Genomic DNA, 23971 nt, shown 5'->3' with positions numbered 1-23971 from the left:
CGCACATAGATGTGTGGGCGAGGGGGGCAATACCCGCACATAGATGTATGGGGGAGGGGGTCAATACCCGCACATAGATGTATGGGGGAGGGTGGCAATACCCGCACATAGATGTATGGGGGAGGGGGGCAATACCCGCACATAGATGTGTGGGGGAGGAAGGCAATACCCGCACATAGATGTGTGGGCGAGGGGGGGCAATACCCGCACATAGATGTATGGGGGAGGGGGGCAATACCCGCACATAGATGTATGGGGGAGGGGGGCAATACTTGCACATAGATGTATGGGGGAGGGGGGCAATACCCGCACATAGATGTATGGGGGAGGGGGGCAATACCCGCACATAGATGTATGGGGGAGGGGGGCAATACCCGCACATAGATGTATGGGGGAGGGGGGCAATACCCGCACATAGATGTATGGGGGAGGGGGGCAATACCCGCACATAGATGTATGGGGGTGGGGGGCAATACCCGCACATAGATGTATGGGGGAGGGGGGGCAATACCCGCACATAGATGTATGGGGGAGGGGGGCAGTGCCTGCACGTATGCGGTTGGGGCGGCAGGTCACTTCCCCTTGATTATAGTGTGTGTGTGTGGTGTCACACACAGAGAGAGAGTGGGACTTCTGAGTTCGGCGTCTCTCACTGCTGCATCTTTATCTGGTTGCTAGATGGAGACTTTCTTCCTCACGAGGATGATGAGGAGGAGGAAGATGACGAGGAAACCATAGAGATGGAGGAGCGGCAGGAAGGAAATGATGCAGAGGCACACCGTTTGGAACTTGAACTCCTCAGAAGGGAGAGTGAACTGCCCCTAGATGAGCTGCTGCAGAACTTACCTCCTGAAATCCTGCAAGAAGACATCGACGTGCCGGTATGTTCCCCCTCTTCCTTTATATGGCACCAGCGTTAGTGATGGAGCAGCTGTGCCAGGTCACCTGTACCCGTATCTCTCTCCCACTGCGGGCATCACAGGGTATATAACGGACTTCTCCCATCCTATCAGTACTGACAGGCCTGTGCTGTCGCCTGCTGCTGTGTGTGTGTGACTGTGCTGCCCCCTGCTGCTGTCCTGTGTGTGTGACTGTGCTGCCCCCTGCTGCTGTGTCCTGTGTGACTGTGCTGCCCCCTGCTGCTGTGTCCTGTGTGACTGTGCTGCCCCCTGCTGCTGTGTCCTGTGTGACTGTGCTGCCCCCTGCTGCTGTGTCCTGTGTGACTGTGCTGCCCCCTGCTGCTGTGTCCTGTGTGACTGTGCTGCCCCCTGCTGCTGTGTCCTGTGTGACTGTGCTGCCCCCTGCTGCTGTCCTGTGTGTGTGACTGTGCTGCCCCCTGCTGCTGTGTCCTGTGTGACTGTGCTGCCCCCTGCTGCTGTGTCCTGTGTGACTGTGCTGCCCCCTGCTGCTGTGTCCTGTGTGTGTGTCTGTGCTGCCCCCTGCTGCTGTGTCCTGTGTGTGTGTCTGTGCTGCCCCCTGCTGCTGTGTCCTGTGTGTGTGTGTCTGTGCTGCCCCTGCTGCTGTGTCCTGTGTGTGTGTGTCTGTGCTGCCCCTGCTGCTGTCCTGTGTGTGTCTGTGTCTGTGCTGCCCCCTGCTGCTGTGTCCTGTGTGTGTGTGTCTGTGCTGCCCCCTGCTGCTGTGTCCTGTGTGTGTGTGTGTCTGTGCTGCCCCCTGCTGCTGTGTCCTGTGTGTGTGTGACTGTGCTGCCCCCTGCTGCTGTGTCCTGTGTGTGTGTGACTGTACTGCCCCCTGCTGCTGTGTCCTGTGTGACTGTGCTGCCCCCTGCTGCTGTGTCCTGTGTGTGTGTGACTGTACTGCCCCCTGCTGCTGTGTCCTGTGTGTGTGTGACTGTACTGCCCCCTGCTGCTGTGTCCTGTGTGTGTGTCTGTGCTGCCCCCTGCTGCTGTGTCCTGTGTGTGTGTCTGTGCTGCCCCCTGCTGCTGTGTGTGTGTCTGTGCTGCCCCCTGCTGCTGTGTCCTGTGTGTGTGTGTGTGTGTGTGTGTGTGTGTGTGTGTGTGTGTGTGTGTGTGACTGTGCTGCCCCCTGCTGCTGTGTCCTGTGAGTGTGTGTCTGTGCTGCCCCCTGCTGCTGTGTCCTGTGAGTGTGTGACTGTGCTGCCCCCTGCTGCTGTGTCCTGTGTGTGTGTGTCTGTGCTGCCCCCTGCTGCTGTGTCCTGTGAGTGTGTGACTGTGCTGCCCCCTGCTGCTGTGTCCTGTGTGTGTGTGTCTGTGCTGCCCCCTGCTGCTGTGTCCTGTGAGTGTGTGACTGTGCTGCCCCCTGCTGCTGTGTCCTGTGTGTGTGTGACTGTGCTGCCCCCTGCTGCCGTGTCCTGTGTGTGACTGTGCTGCCCCCTGCTGCCGTGTCATGTGAGTGTGTGACTGTGCTGCCCCCTGCTGCTGTGTCCTGTGTGTGACTGTACTGCCCCCTGCTGCTGTGTCCTGTGAGTGTGTGACTGTACTGCCCCCTGCTGCTGTGTCCTGTGTGTGACTGTACTGCCCCCTGCTGCTGTGTCCTGTGTGTGTGTGTGTGTGTGTGTGTGTGTGTGTGTGACTGTGCTGCCCCTGCTGCTGTGTCCTGTGTGTGTGTGACTGTGCTGCCCCCTGCTGCTGTGTCCTGTGTGTGTGTGACTGTGCTGCCCCCTGCTGCTGTGTCCTGTGAGTGTGTGACTGTGCTGCCCCCTGCTGCTGTGTCCTGTGTGTGTGTGTGTGTGTGTGTGTGTGTGTGTGTGTGTCTGTGCTGCCCCCTGCTGCTGTGTCCTGTGTGTGTGTGTGTGTGTCTGTGCTGCCCGCTGCTGCTGTGTCCTGTGTGTGTGTGACTGTGCTGCCCCCTGCTGCTGTGTCCTGTGTGTGTGTGTGTGACTGTGCTGCCCCCTGCTGCTGTGTCCTGTGTGTGTGTGTGTGTCTGTGCTGCCCCCTGCTGCTGTGTCCTGTGTGTGTGTGTGTGTCTGTGCTGCCCCCTGCTGCTGTGTCCTGTGTGTGTGTGACTGTGCTGCCCCCTGCTGCTGTGTCCTGTGTGTGTGTGTGACTGTGCTGCCTCCTGCTGCTGTGTCCTGTGTGTGACTGTGCTGCCCCCTGCTGCTGTGTCCTGTGTGTGTGACTGTGCTGCCCCCTGCTGCTGTGTCCTGTATGTGTGTGTGACTGTACTGCCCCCTGCTGCTGTGTCCTGTGTGTGTGTGACTGTGCTGCCCCCTGCTGCTGTGTCCTGTGTGTGTGTGACTGTGCTGCCCCCTGCTGCTGTGTCCTCTGTGACTGTACTGCCCCCTGCTGCTGTGTCCTGTGTGTGACTGTACTGCCCCCTGCTGCTGTGTCCTGTGTGTGTGTGACTGTGCTGCCCCCTGCTGCTGTGTCCTGTGTGTGTGTGACTGTGCTGCCCCCTGCTGCTGTGTCCTGTGTGTGACTGTGCTGTCCCCTGCTGCTGTGTCCTGTGTGTGACTGTACTGCCCCTGCTGCTGTGTCCTGTGTGTGTGTGTCTGTGCTGCCCCCTGCTGCTGTGTCCTGTGTGTGTGTGACTGTACTTTCCCCTGCTGCTGTGTCCTGTGTGTGTGTGACTGTGCTGCCCCCTGCTGCTGTGTCCTGTGTGTGACTGTACTGCCCCTGCTGCTGTGTCCTGTGTGTGTGTGTGACTGTGCTGCCCCCTGCTGCTGTGTCCTGTGTGTGTGACTGTACTTTCCCCTGCTGCTGTGTCCTGTGTGTGTGACTGTGCTGCCACCTGCTGCTGTGTCCTCTGTGACTGTGCTGCCCCCTGCTGCTGTGTCCTGTGTGTGACTGTACTGCCCCCTGCTGCTGTGTCCTGTGAGTGTGTGACTGTGCTGCCCCCTGCTGCTGTGTCCTGTGTGTGTGTGACTGTGCTGCCCCCTGCTGCCGTGTCATGTGAGTGTGTGACTGTGCTGCCCCCTGCTGCTGTGTCCTGTGTGTGACTGTGCTGCCCCCTGTTGCTGTGTCCTGTGTGTGACTGTGCTGCCCCCTGCTGCTGTGTCCTGTGTGTGTGTGTGACTGTGCTGCCCCCTGCTGCTGTGTCCTGTGTGTGTGTGTGACTGTGCTGCCTCCTGCTGCTGTGTCCTGTGTGTGACTGTGCTGCCCCCTGCTGCTGTGTCCTGTGTGTGTGTGACTGTGCTGCCCCCTGCTGCTGTGTCCTGTGTGTGTGTGACTGTACTTTCCCCTGCTGCTGTGTCCTGTGTGTGTGACTGTGCTGCCCCCTGCTGCTGTGTCCTCTGTGACTGTGCTGCCCCCTGCTGCTGTGTCCTGTGTGTGACTGTGCTGCCCCCTGCTGCTGTGTCCTGTGTGTGACTGTGCTTCCCCCTGCTGCGTCCTGTGTGTGACTGTGCTGCCTCCTGCTGCTGTCCTGTGTGTGACTGTGCTGCCCCCTGCTGCTGTGTCCTGTGTGTGACTGTACTGTCCCCTGCTGCTGTGTCCTGTGTGTGTGTGTGTGTGCTGCCCCCTGCTGCTGTGTCCTGTGTGTGTGTGACTTTACTGCCCCCTGCTGCTGTGTCCTGTGTGTGACTGTGCTGCCCCCTGCTGCTGTGTCCTGTGTGTGACTGTGCTGCCCCCTGCTGCTGTCCTGTGTGTGTGACTGTGCTGCCCCCTGCTGCTGTGTCCTCTGTGACTGTGCTGCCCCCTGCTGCTGTGTCCTGTGTGTGACTGTGCTGCCCCCTGCTGCTGTGTCCTGTGTGTGACTGTGCTGCCCCTGCTGCTGTGTCCTGTGTGTGTGTGACTGTGCTGCCCGCTGCTGCTGTGTCCTGTGTGTGACTGTGCTGCCCGCTGCTGCTGTGTCCTGTGTGTCTGTGTGACTGTACTGCCCCCTGCTGCTGTGACTGTACTGCCCCCTGCTGCCGTGTCCTGTGTGTCTGTGTGACTGCACTGCCCCCTGCTGCTGTGTCCTGTGTGTGACTGTACTGCCCCCTGCTGCTGTGTCTTGTGTGTGTGTCCTGTGTGTGACTGCTCTCTCTCTCTCTCTGTACCACATCTGCTTATTGCTTGCAGGATCAGTTACACAACCACCAGCATTCAGACACTGAGGAGGAGGAGGATGGTGAATTTACTGCAAATGAGGATGAAGGTGAGTGTACGCACAGTGCTGTGTAACCAGGCCTTGCTGTATGCAGCACAGTCAGTGGCCGCGGGTGTAAGCATTTGGGGAATGACAGACGGGTGCCACCACCAGTGATGCTGGGCAGCGCACCATTGTGTCTACACCTTATTATGTATAAACAAGCCTGCCTGCTTATTCCTGTGTATAATTGTGTGTCTCTGCTTAGCCGAGGATGAGGAGGATACTATCCAGGCAGAGGAAGAGCTCGCGGGACAGCAGGACCACGTGGAGGAGCTCTGTCAGCTGGCTAGAGAAGGTATTTCCTCTGTTGGCCTCTTCCCACTGCCAGATGTGTGTGATGTCTGGTACGCTGCAAGGCGCATACCTAGGAAGCTGGGGATAGGAATGACCGTATAACGCTTCCTAGAAGACAGTGTTGGCTCGGAGCTTGCTGTGATTTGTGTACATTTATATATCATTTGGTTATGAGGCGGGATGTGGCCGTCTCACTGTGGGGTAGGTGTTACCCTGTGCAGCCAATCATATTCTACCATAGAACGTGCGCAATCAAGGACAACTGGAATCTGAATACTAAAGGCAACATCTGCTTGTCGTTTGCTCTCCCCCGTTATGAAAACTGCTCCAATATTATTCTTATTATTTTCTTGTTCATCTACTCGGGGACACTGGAACCCTCAGACAGCTGGGGTGTGTAGAATGCAGACCGGAGGTAGCACAATCTAACACAAACATTACGCACAGCCGGCTCCTCCCCCTTCACGCCCCTAGTAATAATTGTGCGTGGAGGTGCAGCGCAGGAAAGGAGCTCTGGCTTCATTAAGAATTTTTATTTCTAAAATCAAGGACCAATCCTGCCTAAGTGAAAGGGGGGTGACTGTCCCCATTACGGTACGGCATCTCTCAGATCATCAGCAGCAGTGAGTACTCGGTACACTAGCCGGCATGCGGGACAGTTAGTGCAGGCAGCGGCGGCAGGCTTAGGTTTCAGGTGCGCAGATTGAAGGGAGCTCCTGACAGCTGGACCCGGCGGCAGTGCGGCACAGGTGGCCGGGGACTCGGAGTGGGCGGAGAGACGAGCATAGCCGTAGAGACAGTGTGTGTTTTCAGTGATTCCCGGAGACTGTGAGGTAAAAGCTCCCCGCGGCGGCACGCAGGACGGGTTTCCCAGCCGCACAGCAAGCCACAGTACATTTCAGATCAGTACATTTCAGTTTCAGCCATATTGTTTTTCTCCTCAGGCTCGCAGTTTTAGCGCCCAGCCTCTGAGGGGGGTGGACTTTTTAGAGAGCGAGAGCCCTAATACAGAAATGTACAGAAACTTCTAGATTATATATATATTCAGCTTAGTGCGGTGTATATAAAAGGTGATGCTTGCGGGCAGTACTGGCGCCAGCTGAGTATAGGCTTTCCCTGCTGAAATCTTCTGAAATTATTTTAGTTTTATCTTCCAAGGGACTCTACTGACAGGTCCTACTGAGCAGGAGCCCCGGAATCTCACCCCTGTTACCTCACGCTGTACCTACAGTCGCTGGTGTGGGTTTTGCAAACGTCCGGCTGGTTAGAGACACATTGAATTTTCATTTTAATTCCAGCTATGTGACTCATGGCTCCTTATATCCCCTCAGTCTTTCTCCTTCTATGCTATAGGGTGAAAGTACTGCTGATTGGTGCATGTGAGTTTTTACCAATGTCTAAAGCATTAGCCAAGACCACAAAAACTTGTTACGTTTGATCAAAGTGTGAAAAGAAGAGCACTAATGTTGGCAGCTCCGGGGTGTGCGACACTTGTTTAGGGATAGACGCTCAGTCCATCCGGTCATGGGAAAATGCCCTGGCAGACATTTCTAGGGAGATGGCAAAATCCTGCAAACAACATTTAGAATGTGCTGTGGGTTTTTCCAAGACTATGGAGGAATTCCTAATTAGATTTACTCCACCCGCACAGATAGAAAGAAATGTACGTAAGGCGGTATAGAGACACCTCCCTATCCTGCAAAAAGAGTAGGAAGAGAAGGGTCTCATAGATGAGGAGGGAGAGTCCGTAGAAGCGATAGCGGATGTCGGTCCTCAGAAGGAGGATACTGAAGTCAAGGGATTGGAGTCACTGGTTGCGGCCGTAAAACAGGTCCTTAACGTTAAAGAAGATGAGGTTAAGGAATCTGAGGTCTTTGATCTTTTTGAGTCTCAGAAACCCCAGACAGCAGTGTTTCCAATTCCACAGACTCTCCAGAATCAAATGGGAGAAGCAGCCAGATAGACTCTTCCAGATCCCCAAGAAGTTTACGGCTAACTACCCACTGCCTAAAGTTGTAATGACTAAGTGGGAGGTTCCGGCAATCGTGGACGCCTCCCTGGCTACACTGTCCAAAAAGACTATCTTACCTATACCGAATGTATCTACTCTAAAGGATGTCTCAGAACGTTAGCTGGACACGGCACTAAAATCTATCTTTGTGGCTGCAGGAGCATCTCAGAGACCTACGATTGTCAGTGCTTGGGTGAATAAGGCTATTGTAGCATGGGCTGGTCAGATTGTTCAGGCAGTGGCGGATAATGACCAGGATGAAACAGTTAAACTTGGGGAGCAGAGTCCACTTCATACATCTGCCAAGATACAAGAGATACTAGCAGTATAGCGTCCCGCATCTCTGCTCTGGCTACATCGGCCAGAAGGATTCTGTGGCTCAGAGAATGGCAAGTGGACTCAGATTCCATGAAGGCAGTGGAGGCGATTCCCTTTGTAGGGGAAGCTCTTTTTGGACCAGAATTACATCCACATTCCCACCTACCACATATCCTAGAACTAGAAGTTACTCTGGTCCAGTGTTCAACTCATTTAGGGCTCAATCCTTTCGAGCTAGATGAAGAGGTTTTGGCAGTCAAGCTCGTGGAAACGGAGGCAGAGGCCGTCCCCAGGCCACAGCTCGAAAACAAGATCCTAAGCCCGCTGACAAGACCGTGGCATGACGGTCTCCCAGCTCACCTTGGGTCTCCCATGGTGGGCGCTCGGTTGGAAAGGTTGCAGGACACCTGGGCCGAAACCTCACCAGAAGTCTGGACCAACAGGATTATTTCCCAAGGTTACAAAATAGAATTTCTAAACCGGCCTCACAGTCGGTTCTTTACGACAGGCCTCCCTCTGTGCCCTCAGAGAGCAATTACTCCTAGCTATTCAAAAGTTACTTCAATCGGAAGGGATTATGCCTGTTCAGACTTCTCAAAGGGGAACAGGATTTTATTCAAATCTAAAACCGGACAGGTCTGTCGGACCAGTTCTCAATTTAAGGGTGTTAAGCCAATTTCTAACAACGTACAGATTCAAAATGGAATCAATACAGTCAGTAATTGCGGGACTAGAGAAAGGGGAGTTCATGGTGTCCGTGGACATAAAGGATGCGTACCTGCATGTACCATGTAAACTTATGGTTTATGTACTTTGCAAGGCGCTGCTGACCCTCCCAACCCCCCTTCCCTCCCTGGTGGCGCCATATAAATGTATACCCGTGAGATAGATATTTTGTGTACTCTGCCTATGCTGCCATGACCTCTCCCTTCCCCCACTGAGCGTAATGAGCCGATCTGAATATATCAACAGGATTATTCATTGTTTTTCACTATAGGAGAGATGTCCTTAGACGACCTGCTGCTAAAGTACTCTGTGGTACAGTCTGAGGAGGAGCTGTCTGATCAGAGTGGAGACAGTCAACTGTCCGATCAGGAGACATCTGGTGAGTGACTAGATATGGAAATGGGTTGGTGGTGGAGTAGGAAGTTGTGATCACAGAGGGAACAGTCTGGGTGATGAAGTATGGGAATGGTGGTTGAGTGAGGAGGAGACAGGAGTTGTGATAGATAGGAGAGAGGACAGATTGGGGAGGAGACATCTGGTGGGTGATGAGATATAGGAATGGTGGTGGAGACGGGAGTTGTGATTGGAGAGAGTACAGATTGAGGAGGAGACATCTGGTAGGTGATGATATAGGAATGGTGGGTTTGGTGTGGAGGAGACGGGATTTGTGATTGGAGAGAGGACAGACCAGGTAGTGGAGATATCGTCCATATTCGCCTGCATGCATAGCCGATGGGGCATCAGCGATGAACGAGCGCGGGGCTGCGCATCGTTCATCGCTGGTGCCTCCACACTGACAGATCGTAACGTTATCTCGTTCATTAATGAACGAGATCGTTCATATCTTGCAGCGTGATCGCCCAGTGTGTAGGGCGCATTAGGTATGGGATAAGACTGCTGTGACTGGAGCTAGCCCTATCCTATGAACCCTCTTTCATAACAGAGTCTTCAAATTGTGAATCATCGGACTGTGAATCGGAGGGAGTAGAGTTTCTTCTCAAGCAGGATGACGATGGTCCTGGGATTGACCAATTGCAGCAAGATGTCCCAGAACCTAAAAAGGAAATTACTGATATTGCAGCAACTGCCGAATCTCTGCAACCCAAGGGTTATACCTTAGCTACCACACAGGTAATGTTGAAGCCACCTTTTGGTCTCCCTTAATTCATCTTCACTCTTGTGTCTGTTATGTCCTTACCATCTAGCGCATTGTCTACCCCCGCCCCCACCCTTCCTCTCATCTGCCATGCCTCTTGTGCTTTGTTTTTATGTCTGTGTGTAGTGCACATGGGATCTGTTTCCCTCTGTGTTATGGCAGTCCTTCAAGCATGTAGTATACACCAAGCATAGGGCAGCGAGCTGTGTGGTGGAATCTGTGGCCCTTGGCGCAGTTCTGCTGCATCCATGGTCATCAGTTCATGTGATCAAGTCCACCTCTAATTACTTCAGTGATGACCATTTCAATTCTCTGATAGAGCTGTATTGTATAACATAACATCCATGTTCAGAACTGGCAAAACCGATTAAATACTTTATCTGCCCACTCATAAAACATTTCACAATAACACAAATCCGATGCCAAAGAATAATCCTCCCTGACAACACACATACTCCCCTCCCTCCCTCACGTGTCCTTTTCCTATGTTCCTCAAGCCCAGGAGCTGCGCGCACGCTTTCCATTCTTCCTCAGTCCGGGAGCTGCTTTCTCCTGCTCAGTTCCTCTTCAGGCTTGTGTCCTTTCTGTTCTTCCTCAGTCCGGGAACTGCTTTCTCCTGCTCAATTCCTCTTCAGGCTTGTGTCCTTTCTGTTCTTCCTCAGGCCAGGAGCTGCTTTCTCCTGCTTAGTTCCTCTGTAGGCTTGTGTCCTTTCTGTTCTTCCTCAGGCCAGGAGCTGCTTTCTCCTGCTTAGTTCCTCTGTAGGCTTGTGTCCTTTCTGTTCTTCCTCAGGCCGGGAGCTTCTTTTTCCTGCTCAATTCTTCTTCAGGCTTGTGTCCTTTCTGTTCTTCCTTAGTCCGGGAGCTGCTTTCTCCTACTTAGTTCCTCTGTAGGCTTGTGTCCTTTCCATTCTTACTCAGGCCAGGAGCTTCTTTCTCCTGCTCAGTTCCTCTTCAGGCTTGTGTCCTTTCAGTTCTTCCTCAGGCCAGGAGCTTCTTTCTCCTGCTCAGTTCCTCTGTAGGCTTGTGTCCTTTCTGTTCTTCCTCAGGCCGGGAGCTGCTTTCTCCTGCTCAGTTCCTCTGTAGGCTTGTGTCCTTTCTGTTCTTCCTCAGTCCGGGAGCTGCTTTCTCCTGCTCAGTTCCTCTGTAGGCTTGTGTCCTTTCTGTTCTTCCTCAGGCCGGGAGCTGCTTTCTCCTGCTCAGTTCCTCTTCAGGCTTGTGTCCTTTATTCTCCCTCAGGCCGGGAGCTTCTTTCTCCTACTTAGTTCCTCTGTAGGCTTGTGTCCTTTCCATTCTTACTCAGGCCAGGAGCAGCTTTCTCCTGCTCAGTTCCTCTGTAGGCTTGTGTCCTTTCCATTCTTACTCAGGCCAGGAGCAGCTTTCTCCTGCTCAGTTCCTCTGTAGGCTTGTGTCCTTTCTGTTCTTCCTCAGGCCAGGAGCTTCTGCTCAGTTCCTCTGTAGGCTTGTGTTCTTTCTGTTCTTCCTCAGTCCGGGAGCTTTGTTCTCCTGCTCAGTTCCTCTGTAGGCTTGTGTCCTTTCTGTTCTTCCTCAGTCCGGGAGCTTTGTTCTCCTGCTCAGTTCCTCTGTAGGCTTGTGTCCTTTCTGTTCTTCCTCAGTCCGGGAGCTTTGTTCTCCTGCTCAGTTCCTCTGTAGGCTTGTGTCCTTTCTGTTCTTCCTCAGTACGGGAGCGTTGTTCTCCTGCTCAGTTCCTCTGTAGGCTTGTGTCCTTTCTGTTCTTCCTCAGTCCGGGAGCTTTGTTCTCCTGCTCAGTTCTTCTGTAGGCTTGTGTCCTTTCTGTTCTTCCTCAGTCCGGGAGCTTTGTTCTCCTGCTCAGTTCCTCTGTAGGCTTGTGTCCTTTCTGTTCTTCCTCAGTCCAGGAGCTTCTTTCTCCTGCTCAGTTCCTCTGTAGGCTTGTGTCCTTTCTGTTCTTCCTCAGTCCGGGAGCTTCTTTCTCTTGCTCAGTTCCTCTGTCTGCTTGTGTCCTTTCTTTTTCATCCACTAGGGGTCACTGGAGTACTCTTGGGATATGGACGGCTTCCGAAAGGAACAGGGCACTGAATATTCAAATTCAGTAACACTCCTCCCCTCCATACTCCCCGAGTACCTCAGTGTTTTTTCTGTGCTCGTCGGAGCAACAGGGCTGGTGTGGGGGCTCCCACACTTAGTGAATATTTTATTTTCTCTGACGTCCTAAGTGGATGCTGGGGACTCCGTCAGGACCATGGGGATAGCGGCTCCGCAGGAGACAGGGCACAAAAATAAAGCTTTAGGATCAGGTGGTGTGCACTGGCTCCTCCCCCTATGACCCTCCTCCAAGCCTCAGTTAGGTTTTTGTGCCCGTCCGAGCAGGGTGCAATCTAGGTGGCTCTCTTAAGGAGCTGCTTAGAAAAAGTTTTTAGGTTTTTTATTTTCAGTGAGTCCTGCTGGCAACAGGCTCACTGCAACGAGGGACTTAGGGGAGAGAAGTTCAACTCACCTGCGTGCAGGATGGATTGGCTTCTTAGGCTACTGGACACCATTAGCTCCAGAGGGAGTCGGAACACAGGTCTCACCCTGGGGTTCGTCCCGGAGCCGCGCCGCCGACCCCCCTTGCAGATTCTGAAGATTGAAGGTCCAGAAACCGGCGGCAGAAGGCTTTTCAGTCTTCATGAAGGTAGCGCACAGCACTGCAGCTGTGCGCCATTGTTGTCACACACTTCACACCATAGGTCACTGAGGGTGCAGGGCGCTGCTGGGGGCGCCCTGGGCAGCAATGTATAATACCTTTTATGGCTAAAAAATACATCACATATAGCCCTTGAGGCTATATGGATGTATTAAACCCCTGCCAGGTCTCACAAACACCGGAGAAGAGCCCGCCGAAATAGGGGGCGGGGCTTATTCTCCTCAGCACACAGCGCCATTTTCCTGCTCAGCTCCGCTGTGAGGAAGGCTCCCAGGACTCTCCCCTGCACTGCACTACAGAAACAGGGTAAAACAGAGAGGGGGGGCACTTTTTTTGGCGATATTTTATATATTTAAGCTGCTATAAGGATACAACACTTATATAAGGTTGTTCCCATATATATTATAGCGCTTGGGTGTGTGCTGGCAAACTCTCCCTCTGTCTCCCCAAAGGGCTAGTGGGGTCCTGTCTTCGATAAGAGCATTCCCTGTGTGTCTGCTGTGTGTCGGTACGTGTGTGTCGACATGTATGAGGACGATGTTGGTGTGGAGGCAGAGCAATTGCCGATAATGGTGATGTCACCCCCCAGGGAGTCGACACCGGAATGGATGGCTTTGTTTATGGAATTACGTGATAATGTCAGCACATTACAAAAATCAGTTGACGACATGAGACGGCCGGAAAACCAGTTGGTACCTGCCCAGGCGTCTCAGACACCGTCAGGGGCTGTAAAACGCCCTTTACCTCAGTCGGTCGACACAGACCCAGACACGGACACTGAATCTAGTGTCGACGGTGAAGAAACAAACGTATTTTAAAGTAGGGCCACACGTTATATGATCACGGCAATGAAGGAGGCTTTGCATATCTCTGATACTGCAAGTACCACAAAAAGGGGTATTATGTGGGGGGTGAAAAAACTACCTGTAGTTTTTCCTGAATCAGAGGAATTGAATGATGTATTTGATGAAGCGTGGGTTAACCCAGATAGAAAAGTGCTAATTTCAAAAAAGTTATTGGCATTATACCCTTTCCCGCCAGAGGTTAGGGCGCGCTGGGAAACACCCCCTAGGGTGGATAAGGCGCTCACACGCTTATCAAAACAAGTGGCGTTACCGTCTCCTGATACGGCCGCCCTCAAGGATCCAGCTGATAGGAGGCTGGAAACTACCCTAAAAAGTATATACACACATACTGGTGTTATACTGCGACCAGCCATCGCCTCAGCCTGGATGTGCAGTGCTGGGGTGGTCTGGTCGGATTCCCTGACTGAAAATATTGATACCCTGGATAGGGACAGTATTTTATTGACTATAGAGCAATTAAAGGATGCTTTTCTTTATATGCGAGATGCTCAGAGGGATATTTGCACTCTGGCATCGAGAGTAAATGCGATGTCCATATCTGCCAGAAGAAGTTTATGGACGCGACAGTGGTCAGGTGATGCGGATTCTAAACGACATATGGAAGTATTGCCGTATAAAGGGGAGGAATTATTTGGCGTCGGTCTATCGGATCTGGTGGCCACGGCAACTGCCGGAAAATCCACCTTTTTACCTCAGACCCCCTCCCAACAGAAAAAGACACCGTCTTTTCAGCCGCAGTCCTTTCGGTCCTATAAGAACAAGCGGGCAAAAGGACAGTCATATCTGCCCCGGGGCAGAGGAAGGGGTAAGAGAGGACAGCAAGCAGCCCCTGCCCAGGAACAGAAGCCCTCCCAGGGTTCTGCAAAGCCCTCAGCATGACGCTGGGGCTTTACAAGCGGACTCAGGAGCGGTGGGGGGGTCGACTCAAGAATTTCAGCGCACAGTGGGCTTGCTCACAGGTGGACCCCTGGATCCTGCAGGTAGTATCTCAGGGTTACAGGTTGGAATTCGAGAAGTCTCCCCCTCGCCGGTTCCTAAAGTCTGCTTTGCCAACGTCTCCCTCAGACAGGGCGACGGTATTGGAAGCCATTCACAAGCTGTTTTCTCAGCAGGTGATAGTCAAGGTACCCCTCCTACAACAAGGAAAAGGGTATTACTCCACGCTATTTGTGGTACCGAAGCCGGACGGCTCGGTAAGACCTATTCTAAATCTGAAATCTTTGAACCTGTACATACAGAAATTCAAATTCAAGATGGAGTCACTCAGAGCAGTGATAGCGAATCTGGAAGAAGGGGACTTTATGGTGTCCCTGGACATAAAGGATGCTTACCTGCATGTCCCAATTTGCCCTTCACATCAAGGGTACCTCAGGTTCGTGGTGCAAAACTGTCATTATCAGTTTCAGACGCTGCCGTTTGGATTGTCCACGGCACCTCGGGTCTTTACCAAGGTAATGGCCGAAATGATGATTCTTCTCCGAACAAGAGGCGTATTAATTATCCCTTACTTGGACGATCTCCTGATAAGGGCAAGGTCCAGAGAACAGCTGGAGGACGGAGTAGCACTAACCCAATTAGTGCTGCAACAACACGGGTGGATTCTGAATTTTCCAAAATCTCAGTTGACACCGACAACACGTCTGCTGTTCCTGGGAATGATTCTGGACACGGTTCAGAAAGAGGTGTTTCTTCCGGAGGAGAAAGCCAAGGAGTTATCCAAACTTGTCAGGAACCTCCTAAAACCAGGAAAAGTGTCTGTGCATCAATGCACAAGAGTCCTGGGAAAGATGGTGGCTTCTTACGAAGCGATTCCATTCGGCAGATTCCACGCACAAACTTTTCAGTGGGATCTGTTGGACAAATGGTCCGGATCGCATCTGCAGATGCACCAGCGGATAACCTTATCACCACGGACAAGGGTGTCTCTTCTGTGGTGGTTGCAGAGTGCTCATCTGTCAGAGGGCCGCAGATTCGGCATACAGGACTGGGTCCTGGTGACCACGGATGCCAGTCTGAGAGGCTGGGGAGCGGTCACACAGGGAAGAAACTTCCAGGGAGTATGGTCAAGCCTGGAGATGTCTTTTCACATAAATATACTGGAGCTAAGAGCGATTTACAATGCTCTAAGTCTGGCAAAACCCCTGCTTCAGGGTCAGCCGGTGTTGATCCAGTCGGACAACATCACGGCAGTCGCCCACGTAAACAGACAGGGCGGCACAAGAAGCAGGACAGCAATGGCAGAAGCTGCAAGGATTCTCCGCTGGGCGGAAGATCATGTGATAGCACTGTCAGCAGTGTTCATTCCGGGAGTGGACAACTGGGAAGCAGACTTCCTCAGCAGACACGATCTACACCCGGGAGAGTGGGGACTTCATCCAGAAGTCTTCCACATGATTGTGAACCGTTGGGAAAAACCAAAGGTGGATATGATGGCGTCCCGCCTCAACAAAAAACTGGACAGGTATTGCGCCAGGTCAAGAGACCCTCAGGCAATAGCTGTGGACGCTCTGGTAACACCGTGGGTGTTCCAGTCAGTGTATGTGTTCCCTCCTCTGCCTCTCATACCAAAAGTACTGAGAATTATACGGCAAAGGGGAGTAAGAACGATACTCGTGGCTCCGGATTGGCCAAGAAGAACTTGGTACCCGGAACTTCAAGAGATGCTCACGGAGGATCCGTGGCCTCTACCTCTAAGACGGGACCTGCTTCAGCAGGGACCGTGTCTATTCCAAGACTTACCGCGACTGCGTTTGACGGCATGGCGGTTGAACGCCGAATTCTAAGGGAAAAAGGCATTCCGGAAGAGGTCATTCCTACACTGGTAAAAGCCAGGAAGGAGGTGACTGCACAACATTATCACCGCATTTGGAGAAAATATGTTGCGTGGTGTGAGGCCAGGAAGGCCCCCACGGAGGAATTTCAACTGGGTCGATTCCTACATTTCCTGCAAACAGGAGTGTCTATGGGCCTCAAATTGGGGTCCATTAAGGTTCAAATTTCGGCCCTGTCGATTTTCTTCCAGAAAGAATTGGCTTCAGTTCCTGAAGTCCAGACTTTTGTAAAAGGAGTACTACATATACAGCCCCGTTTGTGCCCCCAGTGGCACCGTGGGATCTTAATGTAGTTTTGGATTTTCTCAAATCCCATTGGTTTGAGCCACTCAAATCGGTGGAGTTGAAATATCTTACATGGAAAGTAACCATGCTACTGGCCCTGGCTTCAGCCAGGAGAGTGTCAGAATTGGCGGCTTTATCGTATAAAAGCCCATATCTGATTTTCCATTCGGACAGGGCAGAACTGCGGACGCGTCCTCATTTTCTGCCTAAGGTGGTGTTAGCGTTTCACCTGAACCAGCCTATTGTGGTGCCTGCGGCTACTAACGATTTGGAGGATTCCAAGTTGTTGGACGTGGTCCGGGCATTGAAAATATATATTTCAAGAACGGCTGGAGTCAGAAAGTCTGACTCGCTGTTTATATTGTATGCACCCAACAAGCTGGGTGCTCCTGCTTCTAAGCAGACGATTGCTCGTTGGATTTGTAGCACAATTCAACTTGCACATTCTGTGGCAGGCTTGCCACAACCAAAATCTGTCAAGGCCCATTCCACAAGGAAAGTGGGCTCATCCTGGGCGGCTGCCCGGGGGGTCTCAGCATTACAAGTCTGCCGAGCAGCTACGTGGTCAGGGGAGAACACGTTTGTAAAATTCTACAAATTTGATACCCTGGCTAAAGAGGACCTGGAGTTCTCTCATTCGGTGCTGCAGAGTCATCCGCACTCTCCCGCCCGTTTGGGAGCTTTGGTATAATCCCCATGGTCCTGACGGAGTCCCCAGCATCCACTTAGGACGTCAGAGAAAATAAGATTTTACTTACCGATAAATCTATTTCTCGTAGTCCGTAGTGGATGCTGGGCGCCCATCCCAAGTGCGGATTGTCTGCAATACTTGTACATAGTTATTGTTACAAAAAAATCGGGTTGTTATTGTTGTGAGCCGTCTGTTCAGAGGCTCCTACGTTTGTCATACTGTTAACTGGGTTCAGATCACAAGTTGTACGGTGTGATTGGTGTGGCTGGTATGAGTCTTACCCGGGATTCATTATCCTTCCTTATTGTGTACGCTCGTCCGGGCACAGTATCCTAACTGAGGCTTGGAGGAGGGTCATAGGGGGAGGAGCCAGTGCACACCACCTGATCCTAAAGCTTTATTTTTGTGCCCTGTCTCCTGCGGAGCCGCTATCCCCATGGTCCTGACGGAGTCCCCAGCATCCACTACGGACTACGAGAAATAGATTTATCGGTAAGTAAAATCTTATTTTTATTTTTACAACTTACACATCCCTTCTCAGTTTCTTCTAAAAACATGGGTCCGGGATGGTGCCGCTGCATGGAGCAGCGCATGGCGTGTCGGTCCTCACAAAGAGCAGCCACACGCAGCACACTGAATGCTGCAAGAGCTGGACGGAGCTTACAAAAAGAAACCCCGTCGCAGCCATGAACTGAAAAGCTGAACGGAGTGTCCTTTCTGTTCTTCCTCAGTACGGGAGCTTTGTTCTGCTGCTCAGTTCCTCTGTAGGCTTGTCCTTTCTGTTCTTCCTCAGTCCGGGAGCTTTGTTCTCCTGCTCAGTTCCTCTGTAGGCTTGTGTCCTTTCTGTTCTTCCTCAGTCCGGGAGCTTCTTTCTCCTGCTCAGTTCCTGTGTTCCCTCGTAAGGCGCGTGTGCATGCATTTAAGTTGCACTGCGCATGTGCTGTGATGGACTTTGGTGGTCGCAGATTGGAATTATTATCAAAGTGATTGACCGGGACCATTTGTGGACGGTAACAAGGGTGCCGTAAATCAAAGCAGACATGTTTCAGAGCGTGTTTCAGCCTACGGCTCTGTATGCAGTAGAAAGGGCTCTGGCATCTTCCTGTGTTTCACACTACTCTGGTGGTCGCAGGATACAGCAGATGCAGACGTTTTATGGCAAGATGTTTATTGCACAGATCCCTTGCTAAAGACGCTTGGGGACAGTCCCAGCATAGAGATGTCACAAAGCTACAATCCTGCCTGGTTCTCGGAAGGATACATTACCATTTCTTGCAGGCCCTCTTTTTATCCAGTTCTAACACATTTTGCCACAACAGCTAAACCCGCCCTGGATCCCTTGACCAGTCAAGCTCTGTGCATGTGTTGTGTATGCACACATTTAACATTGTCCCTGATGGGGAGTGGGCACTGGGCTGGTAACTACACCCCGACTGCTGGCCAGTCTGCAGTGGGTCAGGGTTCCCTCTAAAACGTTCATCTTTTTACTGGGGGCTCTTATCACCTTCTTTGGGCTTGAGAGTGAGGGAAACAAGACCGGGCAGCAGTCTCCTGGCCACCGAGTGGGAATTCTTTGGAACACCAGTAAAATAATTAGCTGGCTATGCTGTCCAGCTCTTCCTGCACCTCCCTCAAGCCTGGAGATGTATGCACATATTGTTCTCCCTCAGGCATGGAGATGCGCGCGCTTTACCTCCGGTCTACCTCAGGCCCGTAGATGTGCGTGTCTTCCCTCCGTTCTCATTCAGTCCTGGAGATGTATGTGTCTTCCCTCCATTCTCCTCCAGGCCTGGGAGATGTGTGCGTTGTCCCTCAGGCCTGGAGATGTGCGCTTCTTTACTCTGTTCTCCCTCAGGCCGAGAGATGTGTGCATTGATCCTTCGTTCTCCCTCAGGCCTGGAGATGTGCTCTTCTTTCCTCCATTCTCCCTCAGGCCCAGAGATGTGTGCTTCCTTCATCCGTGCTTCCTCTGGCCTGGAGATGTTCATGTCTTCCCTCCGTTCTCCCTCAAGCCTGAAGATGTGCGCTTCTTTACTCCGTTCTCTCTCAGGCCTGGATTATGTGTGCATCTTCCCTCCGTTCTCCCTCAGGCCTGGAGATGTGTGCGTCTTCCCTCCGTTCTCCCTCAAGCCTGTGTGCGTCTTCACTTCTTCACTCCGTTCTTCCTCAGGCCTGGAGATGTGTGCGTCTTCCCTCCATTCTCCCTCAAGCCTGTGTGCGTCTTCACTTCTTCACTCCGTTCTTCCTCAGGCCTGGAGATGTGTGCGTCTCCCCTCCGTGCTCCCTCAGGCTTGGAGATGTGTACATCGATCCTTCATTCTCCTTCAGTTCTGGAGATGTGTGATTCTTTCATACGTGCTCCCTCCGGCCTGGAGATGTTCGTGTCTTTCCTCCGTTCTCCCTCAAGCCTGGAGATGTGCGCTTCTTTACTCCATTCTCTCTCAGGCCTGGATATGTGTGCGTCTTCCCTCCGTTCTCCCTCAGGCCTGCATGTGTCTTCCCTCTGTTCTCTGTCCGGCCTGGATATGTGCGCATCTTCCCTCTGTTCTCTCTCTGGCCTGTGCACGTCTTCCCTCCGTTCTCTCTCCGGCCTGTGCATGGCTTCCCTCTGACTGTGCGCGTCTTCCCTCCGTTCCCCCTCAGGCCTTTGCGCGTCTTCCCTCCGTTCCCCCTCAGGCCTGGATTATGTGTGCGTTTTCCCTCCGTTCTCTCTCAGGCCTGTGTGCGTTTTCCCTCTGTTCTCCCTCAGTCCTGTGCGAGTCTTCCCTCAGTTCCCCCTCAGTCCTGTGTGCGTCTTCCCTCTGTTCCCCCTCAGTTCTGTGTGCGTCTTCCCTCTGTTCCCCCTCAGTCCTGTGTGCGTCTTCCCTCCGTTCCCCCTCAGTCCTGTGTGCGTCTAACCTCCGTTCCCCCTCAGTCCTGTGCGCGTCTTCCCTCCGTTCCTCCTCAGTCCTGTGCGCGTCTTCCCTCCGTTCCCCCTCGGTCCTGTGCACGTCTTCCCTCCGTTCCCCCTCAGTCCTGTGCACGTCTTCCCTCCGTTCCCCCTCAGTCCTGTGCGCGTCTTCCCTCCGTTCCCCCTCAGTCCTGTGCGTCTTCCCTCCGTTCCCCCTCGGTCCTGTGCGCGTCTTCCCTCCGTTCCCCCTCAGTCCTGTGCGCGTCTACCCTCCGTTCCCCCTCAGGCCTGTGCGCGTCTACCCTCCGTTCCCCCTCAGGCCTGTGCGCGTCTACCCTCCGTTCCCCCTCAGTCCTGTGCGCGTCTTCCCTCCGTTCCCCCTCAGTCCTGTGCGCGTCTTCCCTCCGTTCCCCCTCAGTCCTGTGCGCGTCTACCCTCCGTTCCCCCTCAGGCCTGTGCGCGTCTACCCTCCGTTCCCCCTCAGGCCTGTGCGCGTCTACCCTCCGTTCCCTTTCAGGCTCCTCCCTGCATTGTTGCTCTGTTACTCTGCATTTGTATTGGTGAATTGATCCCTGTCTCTCCCCTTCTTGTTTTGCCCCCTGTCTCCGTTAGAGTCTCATCTCTTTCTCTGTGTCTTATCTGCCAGGTGAAGACGGCTGTTCCGTTCCTGCTTCGTGGGGACCTTCGTGAATACCAGCACATTGGGTTGGAGTGGCTGGTGACCATGTATGAGAAGAAGCTGAATGGTATTCTGGCCGATGAGATGGGTTTGGGGAAAACCATTCAGACCATCTCCCTCCTGGCACATCTGGCCTGTGATCGGGGTAAGACTGTACTGCATGTCCCCTAATCGCACACATTACACACGCCATTACACAATACCGTACCGGTGCCATAGTCAGAGGAGACCCTTGTACCCAGTGTGGTGGGGGAGCTGGGAGGCACTGGGCCTGGTCACATGTTGCTGATACATCTCCATTGCGGATGGGTTCCGGGCCCACAGCACACGTGTATTTGTATAGCTTTGCATTGAAACTTCTATTTCTCTTGTCCCATGTCTGGTACTTTACTCCGCTCGCTGGTGCTGCAGTTACTCTTCTGGTGTCACCACTGACTGTAGCAGGTATTTATAATATAGTCCATATTAGGCCCACAGAACGGCCATCTCCCAGTGGTGGCCACCTTAGCCACATGGCTCTACCCCAGTCATAATCCCACACACCTGGTTTCCAGCCTTATTGGAGTACTAGGAAAAGGTACCAGCAGCATAGGTCTAATTTTATTACAGCTATGTATTTAGGCCAATATTGTAAAGGTCTGTTGCAGTAAGGACAATAACCCGGTGGTGATGGACTGAGCATTCACAATACTGGAGTTTACAATTCATGCCTCTATTGCTTATTTCTGCCTGTAGGAAATTGGGGTCCTCATCTGATTATCGTTCCAACCAGTGTAATATTAAACTGGGAGATGGAGTTGAAACGTTGGTGCCCCAGTTTCAAAATACTGACATATTATGGTTCCCAGAAAGAACGCAAGCTGAAAAGACAGGTGAGTAGCTGGTGGTAGAGACCCAGCATCCTCCTCCTGTACGGGTCATCTCATAGGTTTGCTGACTGATGTCCTCCTGTAGGGCTGGACAAAGGCCAATGCTTTCCATGTGTGCATCACCTCCTACAAGCTGGTGCTACAAGATCACCAGGCCTTCCGCAGGAAGAACTGGAGATATCTCATCCTAGATGAGGCCCAGAACATTAAGAATTTTAAATCCCAGCGCTGGCAAAGTCTCCTGAACTTCAACAGGTGAGATATGTGATGGTTCTCTGAGCAGAAGACCTCTGTTGGAGATGCGTTTTCTAAGTTTGCTGTTCTCCCCAGTCAGAGACGACTGCTGCTCACTGGCACGCCTTTACAGAACTCCTTGATGGAACTGTGGTCTCTCATGCATTTCCTGATGCCTCACGTCTTCCAGTCTCACCGGGAGTTTAAGGAGTGGTTCTCCAATCCATTGACGGGCATGATTGAGGGGAGTCAAGAGTACAATGAGGGTCTGGTGCGCAGATTGCATAAGGTTAGAGATCTGCAGAAGAGTGTGTACCTGGATGTGCATTCATGTAGAGCGTAAAAGTCAGTGGCACCTCGTCTTCCTTCTCCAGGTCTTGCGCCCCTTCCTCTTGCGCAGGATTAAGCTGGATGTAGAAAAGCAAATGCCCAAGAAATATGAGCATGTCATCTACTGCCGGTTGTCCAAGCGTCAGCGTTTCCTATACGATGACTTCATGGCGCAAGCAGCGTGAGTATGAGAAGTACCTGTTCTCTCTGACAGCTCCGCCTTTCCTGTAGGAGAGATTGTCAGTGCGTCGCAGGCTCTTCCTGTCGCCCAGTGACGTTCCTCAGGCCTTTCGTGACCGTCTCATGTGCCTGATCAGCGTCTTCTCCCATCTCCCATCTTTCACAGCACCCGGGAGACCCTGGCCAGCGGCCACTTCATGAGTGTGATTAACATCCTGATGCAGCTCCGGAAGGTGTGTAATCATCCCAACCTGTTTGATCCACGTCCGATTCACTCGCCCTTCATAACCAGCACTATCTGCTACACTGTTCCCTCTTTGGTCCTTCATGCTCTCCAGCGACACCCACTCGAGGCAGGTACAGGGACGGGGATTACATGATGGGGAGTAGGGAAAATGCAAGGAGTAGCGTCTGACTGGTAATATCTCACTGTATTCAGCATGTGGATTTCTCCTTGTGTGATCTCATTAACATGGAGGGGCGTGTAAGCCGGTATGAGAGTGACATGTTCCTGCCCCAGCACAAGCCCTCCCGCACACTTATACAAGAGATCGCAGACTCCCCAGAGCCCCCGCCTAGGCCTCGTCCTCTCAAGATGAAGGTGAACAGGTCTGTTTGGAGTATGTTCTTGTATTGAATATTTAGATCTCACAACTTGTGGTCATTTAGAAGGGTTTTCTCTTCATTAGGATGCTGCAGCCAGTTGTGAAACCTGATCCTCGTTCTGTGGTTGTAGTCAATAGTTCCCGGCCGGTGCAGAGAGCCCCAGACATGCCCTCTACATCCTTACCTGCCACCCTTCCTCCCTCCGCCTCATCCCCCTCCTCTGAAGCTGTCACAGTAGCCACGGGACCTGCACAAACTGCTCCGATCCCACAGGGTGAGAAAAGTGACCGTTCTGTATCTCTAGGATGTGCTCTCTCTCTTCCTCTCTTCCCCCTTTCTCGCTTCCTCCCTTCCCCCTTTCTCGCTTCCTCCCTTCCCCCTCGCTCTCTCCCTCCCTTCCCCCTCTCTCTCTCTCCCTCCCTTCCCCCTCTCTCTCTCTCCCTCCCTTCCCCCTCTCTCGCTTCCTCCCTTACCTCTTTCTCGCTTCCTCCCTTACCTCTTTCTCGCTTCCTCCCTTCCCTCTTTCTCGCTTCCTCCCTTCCCTCTTTCTCGCTTCCTCCCTTCCCTCTTTCTCGCTTCCTCCCTTCCCTCTTTCTCGCTTCCTCCCTTCCCCCTTTCTCACTCTACCTCCCTCCCCCCCTCTCTCTCTCCCTCCCCCCCCCCCTCTCTCTCTCCCTCCCTTCCCCCCTCTCTCTCTCTCCCTCCCTTCCCCCCCCTCTCTCTCTCCCTTCCCCCCTCTCTCTCTCCCTCCCTCCCTTCCCCCCTCTCTCTCTCCCTCCCTCCCTTCCCCCCTCTCTCTCTCTCCCTCCCTCCCTTCCCCCCTCTCTCCCTCCCTCCCTTCCCCCCTCTCTCTCCCTCCCTCCCTCCCTCCCTTCACCCCCTCTCCCTCCCTCCCACTCTCCCTCCCTCCCACTCTCCCTCCCTCCCACTCTCCTCTCCCTTCCCCCCCACCTCTCTCCTCTCCCTTTCCCCTCTTTCCTCCCCCCTTCCCCCTCTCTTTCCCTCCCCCTCTCTTTCCCTCCCCCTCTCCCCCCCCCCCCCTTTCTCCCTCCCCTCTCTCACCTCCCCCCCCCCTCTCTCCCTCCTCCTTATTTCTTTTGTTTCCTCATTAATCTTGTTTCCGTTTCTAGCACCACCCTTGGTCCAGCCTTCTGCGTGCCCTGTGCCCGTTACACAAGTAGTGAGTGGAGTAGGAAAGCCGGTTCCGGTGCAGAACTTCCAGCCTGCTTACACTGGGGCTCAGAGGTTTATTTTGACTCCTGACATGCAAGCCCGGTTGCCCTGTGAGTAATAG

The 23971-nt window shown here is 53.0% G+C and overlaps 1 protein-coding gene across 1 annotated transcript in view; it reads left to right on the top strand.

Annotated features, from left to right (window-relative positions):
- SRCAP (Snf2 related CREBBP activator protein) overlaps positions 1–23971 on the top strand; it is a 77057-nt gene that overhangs the window by 7486 nt on the left and 45600 nt on the right. The window contains exons 5-18 of the mRNA XM_063933030.1: positions 679–881; positions 4980–5055; positions 5255–5344; positions 8670–8777; positions 9342–9529; positions 20426–20603; positions 21194–21330; positions 21413–21582; positions 21658–21850; positions 21936–22072; positions 22238–22424; positions 22511–22680; positions 22761–22951; positions 23808–23960. Coding sequence (XP_063789100.1) covers positions 679–881; positions 4980–5055; positions 5255–5344; positions 8670–8777; positions 9342–9529; positions 20426–20603; positions 21194–21330; positions 21413–21582; positions 21658–21850; positions 21936–22072; positions 22238–22424; positions 22511–22680; positions 22761–22951; positions 23808–23960 — 2181 coding nt within the window. The remainder of the gene's footprint in view (positions 1–678; positions 882–4979; positions 5056–5254; positions 5345–8669; positions 8778–9341; positions 9530–20425; positions 20604–21193; positions 21331–21412; positions 21583–21657; positions 21851–21935; positions 22073–22237; positions 22425–22510; positions 22681–22760; positions 22952–23807; positions 23961–23971) is intronic.

Source organism: Pseudophryne corroboree, chromosome 7 (assembly GCF_028390025.1).
Source record: "Pseudophryne corroboree isolate aPseCor3 chromosome 7, aPseCor3.hap2, whole genome shotgun sequence".
NCBI classification, from domain to species: domain Eukaryota; kingdom Metazoa; phylum Chordata; class Amphibia; order Anura; family Myobatrachidae; genus Pseudophryne; species Pseudophryne corroboree.
This window is presented reverse-complemented; position numbering and strand designations above follow the sequence as displayed.